We start from the raw sequence: 12,054 nt of genomic DNA on the forward strand, positions 1-12,054 counted from the left end.
CGATTTTCTCAAGCACTTTCCAAGTGATTTGAAGCATCGCTTGGAAAAGTGATTGACAGGTTGGTCACACTTGTCAAGCTTAGTGCTTGACAAGTGTGACCAGCTTTTTACTATTATTATTATTATTATTATTATTTATTGTTATAGCGCCATTTATTCCATGGCGCTTTACATGTGAGGGGGGTATACATAAAAACAAGTACAATAATCTTAAACAATACAAGTCATAACTGGTACAGGAGGAGAGAGGACCCTGCCCGCGAGGGCTCACAATCTTCAAGGGATGGGTGATAATACAGTAGGCGAGGGTAGAGCTGGTCGTGCAGCGGTTTGGTCGATCGGTGGTTACTGCAGGTTATAGGCTTGTCGGAAGAGGTGGGTCTTCAGGCTCTTTTTGAAGGTTTCGATGGTAGGTGAGAGTCTGATATGTTGTGGTAGAGAGTTCCAGAGTAGGGGTGATGCGCGAGAGAAATCTTGTATGCGATTGTGGGAAGAGGAGATAAGAGGGGAGTAGAGAAGGAGATCTTGTGAGGATCGGAGGTTGCGTGCAGGAAAGTACCGGGAGACGAGGTCACAGATGTATGGAGGAGACAAGTTGTGGATGGCTTTGTATGTCATGGTTAGGGTTTTGTAATGGAGTCTCTGGGCAATTGGGAGCCAGTGAAGGGATTGACAGAGGGGAGAAGCTGGGGAATAGCGGGGGGACAGGTGGATTAGTCGGGCAGCAGAGTTTAGAATAGATTGGAGGGGTGCGAGAGTGTTTGAGGGGAGGCCGCAGAGCATGAGGTTGCAGTAGTCAAGGCGAGAGATGATGAGGGCATGGACTAGGGTTTTTGCAGATTCTTGGGTGAGGAATGAACGGATGCGTGAAATATTTTTGAGTTGAAGTCGGCAGGAAGTGGAAAGGGTTTGGATATGTGGTTTGAAGGAGAGATCAGCATCAAGGATTACTCCGAGGCAGCGAGCTTGTGGGACTGGGGAGAGTGGGCAGTCATTTACTTTAATTGATAGGTTCGTAGGGGGGGTCACGTGAGATGGGGGAAAGATGATGAATTCTGTTTTGTCCATGTTGAGTTTCAGATATCTAGTGGAGAAGAAGGATGAAATAGTGGACAGACATTGAGGGATTCTGGTTAGTAGGGAGGTGATATCTGGTCCAGAGATGTAGATCTGTGTGTCATCAGCATAAAGATGATACTGAAAGCCATGAGATTCTATGAGCTGTCCCAGGCCAAAGGTGTAAATAGAGAACAGCAGGGGCCCTAGGACTGAACCTTGTGGGACTCCGACAGATAGGGGGCGAGGTGAGGAGGTGGTGTGTGAGTGGGAGACGCTGAATGTCCGGTCTGTTAGGTATGATGAGATCCAGGAGAGGGCCAAGTCTGTGATGCCGAGGGATGAGAGGGTCTGTAATAATAGGGAATGGTCCACTGTGTCAAAGGCATCCGACAGGTCCAGGAGGAGGAGGACAGAGTAGTGTCGCTTGCTCTTGGCAGTTAAGAGGTCATTGGTGACCTTAGTAAGGGCAGTTTCAGTGGAGTGGTGTGACCGGAAGCCAGATTGTAAGCGGTCGAAGAGGGAGCAAGAAGAGAGATGGGAGGACAGTTCAAGGTAGACGTGTTGTTCCAGTAGCTTGGAAGCGTATGGGAGAAGTGATATAGGGCGATAGCTAGATACAGAGGATGGGTCAAGAGAGGGCTTTTTGAGGATAGGTGTGATGGAGGCATGTTTAAAGCTTGAGGGGAAAACACCAGTTGTTAGTGATTACTATTGAGGCCGCCTATGTGGCATCAATAGTAAAAGATAGAATGTTAAAAATGATAAAAAAAAATAAAAAATCGGGGTATATTTACCTTCCGACGTCCCGCGCTGCTATCCCAGGCCTCAGCGTTCCCAGCGATGCCTTGCGAGATCTGTGATGACGTTGGTCTCGCGTTACTATAGCGATTTTGCGAGAGTCACGTGAGACCACGTCATCACAGGACTTTGCCGCAAGGCATTACTGGGAACGCTGAGGCCGGGAATGCAGCGCGGGACGTCGGAAGGTAAATATACCCCGATTTTTTTTTATTTTTTATTCATTTTTTTTTTTTTTTTTTTTTTACAGGGGTATGGTACCCAGGCCCTGGAGGACAGTCTCCTCTCCTCCACACCGTGGGTACCAACCGCACATGAGACGCTTAACTTCCCGCATGGTGGGCATAGCCACATGCGGGAAGTAAGCGATTCTCATGCATTCCTATGGGTGCGGAATCGCGGAAATTCTTTGCGATTCCGCACAAAAGAATGATCATGCTGCGATTTTTTTTTTCCGCGATGCGATTCCGCCACAGAAAAAAGCGCAGCATTAGCACAGCATGTGTGGAATGCCATAGGAATGCATGGGGGGCGTTCTGTACACGATTTTTAAACGTTTTCGCGCAGAAAATCATGGCAAAAACGCTTAAAAATCGCATCGTGGGCACACAGCCTTAACGTTCAAAATGGATTCATTGCATACCTGCTACAAATGGAAGCCGAAGGACCCAATGGATAATGTGGTGCTGCTCTCCCCACCTGGACGCCACAGCTTCATTGGCTTATACGAGGCTATTGAGTTTGGGTCGGGAGATCTGCAGTTGGTCAAGTCATCATGTACTAGGCCAATGACATATGCCACACCACTAAGGAAAACATTTTTTAACCCTTTAAAGACATGGACTTTTAATGCTTTTGTTTTGTCGATATTGTCTGTGTAGCACTGATAAGTAAGTGTGTGTGTGTGTGTGTGTGTGTGTGTGTGTGTGTGTGTGTGTGTATTTATTTATTTTTTTAAATTGTGTTCAATATATGGCAAAGTTGAACAGGCGATCTGATTCTCTGGATCCACACATTTATAGGAATACCAAAACAGGAATTGTTTGTTTTATTTTTGGGTCTAAAAAATTAAGAATTGTGAATAATTTAAAAAAAAAAAAAAAAATTCTGTTGCCTCTAACTTTTTTTTTTTTTTTTTTTTTTTTTTTTAAGATGAGTGCACATGTTAAGTACACTGCTGAAAAAAATAAAGGGAACACTTAAACAACAGACTATAACTCCAAGAAAATCAAACTTCTGTGAAATCAAACTGTCCACTTAGGAAGCAACAGTGATTGACAATCAATTTCTCATGCTGTTGTGCAAATGGAATAAATAAACAGATGGAAATTATTGGCAATTATCAAGGCACACTCAATAAAGGAGTGGTTCTGCAGGTGGGGACCACAGACCACATCTCAGTACCAATGCTTTCTGGCTGATGTTTTGGTCACTTTTGAATGTTGGTTGTGCTTTCACACTCGTGGTAGCATGAGACGGACTCTACAACCCACACAAGTGGCTAAGGTAGTGCAGCTCATCCAGGATGGCACATCGATGCGAGCTGTGGCAAGAAGGTTTGCGGTGTCTGTCAACGTAGTGTCCAGAGGCTGGAGGCGCTACCAGGAGACAGGCCAGTACACCAGGAGATGTGGAGGGGGCCGTAGGAGGGCAACAACCCAGCAGCAGGTCCGCTACCTCAGCCTTTTTGCAAGGAGGAACAGGAGGAGCACTGCAAGAACCCTGCAAAATGACCTCCAGCAGGCCACAAAGGTGCATGTGTCTGCACAAACTGTTAGAAACAGACTCCATGAGGATGGTCTGAGTGCCTGATGTCCACAGATTGGGGTTGTGCTCACAGCCCAGCACCGTGCAGGACTCTTGGCATTTGCCACAGAACACCAGGATTGGCAAATTCTCCACTGGCGCCCTGTAATCTTCACAGATGAAAGCAGGTTCACACTGAGCACATGAGCAGTTTGGCAGTGGGTCAGTAATGGTGTGGGGTGGTATTTCTTTGGAGGGCCGTTGTTTCATTAGCACGAGCAACAAAACGTCCCACACACGTACACACTGACACATGGAGTGAAGCATAGGACAATTGTAATAGAAGTATATTAGAAAATATTTTAGTTAATGGCACTACATAGATTGAGAAGAAAATATTAACTTTGGACCACCCCATTAATTCCTTAATGACATAGCGATTTTCATTTTTTTTTTTTTTTTTCCCTCCCCTTCTTCCAAGAGCCATCACTTTTTTTTTTTTTTTTATTTCACACACATTTTAAACATTGAGTGCTTTTTTGCACTGTGAGCTGATGATTTTATGGATACCATTTTGGGGCAGATGCAATGTTTTTCTTGCCTCACTGATAGAAGTCTATGGGTCAGTGATAATCCTGGACAGCACAGAACCATTGCAATTTCGTATGTTGTCTGTCTTAACATTGCAATAACTGGGGGAAGCTTTGCAGTTTGTTTGTGTGGTTTTTTTTTTTGGTTTTTTTTAATTGTTGCATTGGGATGACATACTTTTTTCTTTTTATATAAAAAAAAAAAAAAAAAAAAAAGTCTAGTTATCAGTGTTTCTGTACACTGTTATTTCTGGTTTATACTTTTTGCATCTGAGTAAATCACTCATGAAGCACTGATGGTAAAAACTGATTTGGTGACCAAACACTGATGAAAATGGGACTTATGTGTAGAAATAAAAAAATAGATCTCTCCATGAGGCATAAGATGCATTTGTGTTGTGTGGGGTCTCTCTCTCATGAGTAACTCTGACCCTGCTCATCTAATAACTAGTAACCTAAGTCTATACAATACACAGTCCCATATGCTCATTATTATTATTATTATTATTATTATTATTATTATTATTATTATTATTATTTATTGTTATAGCGCCATTTATTCCATGGCGCTTTACATGTAAGGAGGAGTATACATAAAAAACAAGTACAATAATCTTAAACAATACAAGTCATAACTGGTACAGGAGGAGAGAGGACCCTGCCCGCGAGTGCTCACAATCTTCAAGGGATGGGTGATAATACAGTAGGCGAGGGTAGATCTGGTCGTGCAGCGGTTTGGTCGATCGGTGGTTACTGCAGGTTGTAGGCTTGTCGGAAGAGGTAGATCTTCAGGCTCTTTTTGAAGGTTTCGATGGTAGGTGAGAGTCTGATATGTTGTGGTAGAGAGTTCCAGAGTAGGGGTGATGCGCGAGAGAAATCTTGTATGCGATTGTGGGAAGAGGAGATAAGAGGGGAGTAGAGAAGGAGATCTTGTGAGGATCGGAGGTTGCATGCGGGAAAGTACCAGGACACGAGGTGACAGATGTATGGAGGAGACAGGTTGTGGATGGCTTTGTATGTCATGGTTAGGGTTTTGTAATGGAGTCTCTGGGCAATTGGGAGCCGGTGAAGGGATTGACAGAGGGGAGAAGCTGGGGAATAGCGGGGGGACAGGTGGATTAGTCGGGCAGCAGAGTTTAGAATAGATTGGAGGGGTGCGAGTGTTTGAGGGGAGGCCACAGAGCATGAGGTTGCAGTAGTCAAGGCGAGAGATGATGAGGGCATGGACTAGGGTTTTTGCAGATTCTTGGGTGAGAAATGAACGGATTTGTGAAATATTTTTGAGTTGAAGTCGGCAGGAAGTGGAAAGGGCTTGGATATGTGGTTTGAAGGAGAGATCAGCGTCAAGGATTACTCCGAGGCAGCGAGCTTGTGGGACTGGGGAGAGTGGGCAGTCATTTACTGTAATTGATAGGTTCGTATGGGGGGTCATGTGAGATGGGGGAAAGATGATGAATTCTGTTTTGTCCATGTTGAGTTTCAGAAATCTAGTGGAGAAGAAGGATGAAATAGTGGACAGACATTGAGGGATTCTGTTTAGTAGGGAGGTGATATCTGGTCCAGAGATGTAGATCTGTGTCATCAGCGTAAAGATGATACTGAAAGCCATGAGATTCTATGAGCTGTCCTAGGCCAAAGGTGTAAATAGAGAACAGCAGGGGCCCAAGGACTGAACCTTGTGGGACTCTGACAGATAGGGGGCGAGGTGAGGAGGTGGTGTGTGAGTGGGAGACGCTGAATGTCTGGTCTGTTAGGTATGATGAGATCCAGGATAGGGCCAAGTCTGTGATGCCGAGGGATGAGAGGGTCTGTAATAATAGGGAATGGTCCACTGTGTCAAAGGCATCCGACAGGTCCAGGAGGAGGAGGACAGAGTAGTGTCGCTTGCTCTTGGCGGTTAAGAGGTCATTGGTGACCTTAGTAAGGGCAGTTTCAGTGGAGTGGTGTGACCGGAAGCCAGATCGTAAGCGGTCGAAGAGGGAGCAAGAAGAGAGATGGGAGGACAGTTCAAGGTAGACGTGTTGTTCCAGTAGCTTGGAGGCGTAGGGGAGAAGTGATATAGGGTGATAGCTAGATACAGAGGATGGGTCAAGAGAGGGCTTTTTGAGGATAGGTGTGATGGAGGCATGTTTAAAGCTTGAGGGGAAAACACCAGTTGTTAGTGATAGGTTGAAGAGATGGGTTAGGGTTGGGATGAAGACTGTGGTGAGGTTTGGTATGAAGTGGGATGGGATCGGGTCGAGTGCACAGGTGGTGAGATGTGATCTTGAGAGTAGAGTGGAGAGTCGATCTTCTGTAATGGTGGAGAAGTTGGTTTTGAAGGTGGAGGGCTGGGAAGTCGGGAGGAAGGGCTCTGGGGATTGTTGACCAAAACTGTCCCTGATGTTATCAATTTTCTGCTTGAAAAATGAGGCAAAGTCTTCAGCTGAGATGAGTGGGGAGGGAGGAGGTGCTGGGGGGCGGAGGAGAGAATTGAAGGTGTTGAATAACTGTTTAGGGTTGTGAGACAGGGAGGATATGAGAGATGAGAAGTAGGTTTGTTTAGCTGTGGCGAGTGTGGTCTTGAAAGTAGTGAGGGACTGTTTGAAAGCGATGAAGTGCTCGTTGGAGTGGGATCTTTTCCATCTGCGCTCAGCAGCCCTGGAAGCTCGCCTCAGCTCTTTGGTCAGGCTGGTGTGCCAGGGCTGTCTGTTGATTTTGCGAGTTTTGGTATGTGTAAGTGGGGCAGCGGATTCCAAAGCTACAGCTATTGTGGTGTTTTATAGAGCAGCAGCGTCATCTGCATTGTGTAAGGAACTTATATCTGTGAGAGGGAGGAGGGATTCAGAGAATGACTGTAGGTCAAGGTTTTTAAGATTCCTGCGAGGGTGTGAAAGTTTGTGGGGTGGGGATTGTAGACATGGAGTGAAGAGGGAAGAGAATATGAGCAGGTTGTGGTCAGAGAGAGGAAGAGGTGAGTTAGAGAGGTTAGATAGGGAGCAGAGGCGGGTGAAGATGAGGTCCAGTGTGTGGCCATCTTTATGGGTGGATGTAGAAGACCATTGAGTGAGGCCGAAGGAGGAAGTGAGAGAAGTTTAGTGGCAGCTGAGAGGGAAGTGTCAATGGGGATGTTGAAGTCGCCCATGATGATAGTAGGGATGTCCGCGGAAATGAAATGAAGTAACCAGGTGGTGAAGTGGTCAAAGAAGGTGGTGGCTGGCCCTGGGGGGCGGTAGATGACAGCCAGTTGGAGGGGGAGTAGATGCACACAGAGTGCACCTCAAAGGAAGGGAGGGTAACAGAGGGTGGCAGTGGGATTGGGGTGAAGGAGCAGGTATCTGACAGGAGAAAACCAACTCCTCCGCCATGTTTGCTGCTGGGGCGGGGGGTGTGAGAAAGGTGGAAGCCGCCATACGAAAGTGCAGCAGGAGAGGCTGTGTCAGAAGGGGTGAGCCAGGTTTCGGTGATGGCGAGGAAGGAAAGTTTGGTAGTAACAAAAAGATCATGGATGTAGGAAAGCTTGTTGCAGACAGAGCGAGCGTTCCACAGAGCTCCTGTTAGTGGGACTGGGGAAGTGGGGGCTGGGTGAATGGGTATAAGGTTGGAGAGGTTACGGAAGGTTGTGATAGAGTGTGGATGGGAGGTAGAAATGACTGTGGGAATGTGGTGAGGAGGACCAGGATTTGGAGAGATATCGCCAGCAGTGAGAAGGAGCAGAGAAAGTGTTAGCAGGTGGGAGCATGAGGGGGCTATCTGTGTTTGGAGACAGAGGATTGTATGTTAAGGAACAGTTTTGAGGCAGAGGTGAGGTGGATGGGGAGGATTGAAGAAGAGATGAACAGTTCCTTACTAGGAGTAGGGATTAGGGGAATTAGCAGAAAGTGAAGGATTATTGGGGTGAAAGTGAAAACAAACAGAAACATTGTTTACAGTGACTGTGTACAGTTACCTTCAGTTCCCTTCTGGTTCAATTCTGGTTTTAATTCTTAAATTAATCTTCACACTTCTAGAACACACTTATAGAAATCACACTGCAGACTTGTGCTCTGCAATATATGTTCAACTAAGTGCAGTTAGGTGTGAAGCAGAGAGGAGTGGTCTCTGCTCTTCTTGGTCAGACAATTAAGAGTGGACCAGATGCATATGATCAAGCCAGAGTAAACAAGGTCATAAATAACACTGGGGTAAGCTGAAAGGCATACCATGTGAATGCTAGGTGCAGAGGCAAGTCTATGTGCAAAGCTGGGTGATGCACTGTGTGCCCTTTATAGACAGACAGCAGGAGAGCTGGGTGGATGGACATACCATGTGAATGCTAGGTGCAGACGCAAGTCTATGTGCAAAGCTGGGTGATGCACTGTGTGCCCTTTATAGACAGACAGCAGGAGAGCTGGGTGGATGGACATACCTGTCGGAAGAATATGCTCATATTTACCAATACATTGTATGTAATTCTGGGCAGATTGTTTCCACCCTGGGTACGAATATTCAAGTTTCACCTCCCATGGCTGATCCTATTCCCCTAGCTAATCACTGGAGATAATAAGTTATTAGCTTGACCTGGTGGGATCATCTGTGTCACATCCTAACGCATGGAAATTTATGCTGGTTTAAATGGCGTAAAAATGACTTTTTAATAATTCTGTTGCAGCTGCAGATTGTCTACAAATGGAAGAAGCCGCAGCAGCATCTGCTCACACTGCACCAACCTGCAGGTCTACAATGAAGTATTACTGCTTTGCCCTCCTCATCGTGCTCCTGCCGGCGAGCTATTGTACATCTGTGAAAGCGCCCAAGTTTAGAGGACGGATCGCCCCAGATCGGAGAAATATTAGGCCCAATATTATTCTTGTCCTCACAGATGACCAGGATGTGGAATTAGGTGAGCAGTCTATATTTTTCTTTTATTATTTAGATCTTTGCAAACCACTGAGGCTAATCTGAATAGGACTTACAATAATCCATACACATGATGCAGAAGTGACCTGATTTAGGAAGTATATAACTAATATCCAGTGGAAGTATTATCGTAACATATTGGTCATGGTATATGCTTGGTGATGGAAGGGCGTCTGGCCCTTTCCTTTCTCTGATGTAGGATTAATAATGACAATAAAATATTCTGCTTTTAAGGGTTAGTTCAAATGACCGTACAAATCGGCCAAGTGCTAGCACTCTGACCAATGGTATGTAATGGGACAGTGCTGATCAACACTTTTTTTTTTTTTTTTTTTTCTCCGATTTGGCATGAAAAGAGAAACTGCAGCATGTGTAAATCGTTTGAGAATCGCCACTTCACATCTATGGGTGCGTGGAAATCATCGGACTGCACTTGGGCGACATCTGAGTGCAGGTTGATATCTGCGGACTCACAGAATGGAGAAGATGGAGACTTTTTTTTTTTTTTTCTCTTTTCCATCTTCTCCTCAGTGGGCCTCAATTTTAACATCCATAAGAATGGAATCACACTATGCTGACACTCTGTCAGAGTGTGATCAGAGTGTCATCACCATAATCAACCCTATCCTCTCGGATGAGAGAATTCACGGTAGTGTGACCCTAGCCTAAAGCAGAATGTCCCCACCACAAAATTCCCAACAGCGTCTACAAAAGTGCCTTCATACTATGGAGCCTCCGTACACTGCCACACAGTCTTTGATTTAGCGATAAATCACTAATAACATTTGAAAAAACTCATTAATTTCTATAGTTAAATACAGTACTTTGCTCTTGACATAATCCATGCTTTAAGCGTTTTGTTTGTTTTTTTACCACTTTAATTTTTGAAAAAAGTGGTTGTCCCCTTTTTTTTTTTTTTTTTTTTTTTTTTTGTAGCGGATCCTCTAAACTAGGCACTGTCCAATGAAAAGGCAGCAAAAAAAAACCCTTCAGGACTATAAAAAAAAAAAAAATAACATAAAATTCCCAAATGTGGATTCCACTTGAAATAAAAAATTTGTTCTTTTCAAATTTTTCAAAAAATTATGTGAAACAAGACTTATAGGTATATTATGTAGCAAAGGTGCTGTGTGTCAGGGCTCGCTCACACTGGCAAGTACCAAATGAACCTTGGCTCAAACTCTGCTGCGAGTGTGATCGGAGTGTCTTTGTAACATCTGCAAGGAGTTTGTATGTTCTCTCCGTTCTGTGTTTGCGTGGGTTTCCTCCGGGTACTCCGGTTTCCTCCCACACGCCAAAAACATACTGATAGGGAATCTATATTGTGAGCCCCATCGGGGACAGTGATGATAAGGTGTGCAAACTGTAAATTGCTGCGGAATATGTTAGCGCTATATAAAAATAAAAATTATAAAGATGATTATTACTGTGATCCGGTTCTCTCACATGCAAGAATCTGATCTCAGGTGCGTAGAAGATGGAGAACTGAATGTCTCCCTCTTCTCCGTTGTGTGAACCGGCGTATATCGGAGTGCCATCCAATTTTCTTTCTTTGTTTGCACACACCTATAGACTTGCATGGCTGCGTGCCGCCCGATATACACTGCCAATCACAGCATGCAGCATTTTTTTTTTTTTTTCTGATGCCAACTCTGCATGAGAAAATAACCGCTATTCGGCACTACTCCATAGTATAACGTTGGATAGCACTCATCTGAGTTATACTCTGGCTACTGGCCATTGTCAGCGATCCCTCGTGGTGCAGAGCTATCCTTGACTATGGGCTGTGGCTAGTATTGCATGCAAATAGTGTATAAATACCTGCCCAAGAGCTGAGATCCAGCGTCCTTATATTGCCTCGTTTGCTGAATGTATAGAGTCTATTGATTTTAAATGTGATGTCTAAAAAATATTCCGCTGCCTTACAAACATATCTGTCTCGTACATTAGCAAAGAGTATTATTTATTTCAGGATCGTTACAGGTGATGAACAAAACCAGAAAAATCATGGAAGAAGGAGGTGCACATTTTATCAATGCCTTTGTGACCACTCCAATGTGTTGTCCATCACGGTCGTCTATGTTAACTGGGAAATATGTCCACAACCACAACATTTATACAAACAACGAAAACTGCTCCTCTCCTTCTTGGCAAGCCATACATGAACCTCGCAGCTTTGCTGTGTATCTAAATAATACAGGATACAGAACGGGTAAGTACTATTTCTAACTAATGACTTTTAAGACCATCAATGCAGACTCCACTGGAGGGTGCAGACTGGTAAAAAGTAGAGATGAGTGCTTCTTTAGAAATTCAGCTTCATGAAATTTTTTCTCAATTTTGATTTGCTTCAAATAAATCCAAGCAATACTGGAATACTTCGCTCAAAAAAATACAAATGGGAGAGAGCAAATCCCACTGACTATTAGAGCTTACACACTACAGACAAGAGGAATCCACTGACCATAAAAGCTTACATTCTATAGGTGAGAGTGAGGACCCCAATAACCATAAAAGCTTACACACTACAAGAGTGGGAACCCCTCTGACCATAAGAGCTTACACACTACAGGAGATTGGGAACCCCTCTGACCATAAGAGCTTACACACTACAGGAGATTGGGAACCCCGCTGACCATAAGAGCTTACACACTACAGGAGATTGGGAACCCCGCTGACCATAAGAGCTTACACACTACAGGAGATTGGGAACCCCTCTGACCATAAAAGCTAGCACATTAGTCATGATAGAGTGAGGACTCCGCTGACCTTTATGAGCTTACACACTACAGGTGAGAGAGTGAGGACCCTACGGATCATAAGACCTTCCACTCTACAGACCAGATAGGAAGCACACTGACCATAAGAGCTTACACCTTACCAGCATAAAGGAGTGAGGACCCCGCTGACCTTATGAGCTTACACACTACAGAAAAGGAGACCCTGCTGACTAAAAGAGCTTACAATCTACAGACGAGAGGAT

The 12,054-nt window shown here is 44.7% G+C and overlaps 1 protein-coding gene across 2 annotated transcripts in view; it reads left to right on the forward strand.

Moving 5' to 3' along the window:
• SULF1 (sulfatase 1) overlaps positions 1-12,054 on the forward strand; it is a 264,486-nt gene that overhangs the window by 126,701 nt on the left and 125,731 nt on the right. For both annotated transcript variants that reach the window (XM_073583862.1, XM_073583863.1), the window contains exons 3-4: positions 8,824-9,054; positions 11,044-11,283. In XM_073583862.1, coding sequence (XP_073439963.1) covers positions 8,841-9,054; positions 11,044-11,283 — 454 coding nt within the window. In that variant the 5' untranslated portion in view covers positions 8,824-8,840. The remainder of the gene's footprint in view (positions 1-8,823; positions 9,055-11,043; positions 11,284-12,054) is intronic.

The sequence above is a fragment of the Dendrobates tinctorius genome, unplaced genomic scaffold, assembly GCF_039654945.1.
Source record: "Dendrobates tinctorius isolate UK_male_01 unplaced genomic scaffold, ASM3965494v1 ptg000082l, whole genome shotgun sequence".
Taxonomy (NCBI): Eukaryota; Metazoa; Chordata; class Amphibia; order Anura; family Dendrobatidae; genus Dendrobates; species Dendrobates tinctorius.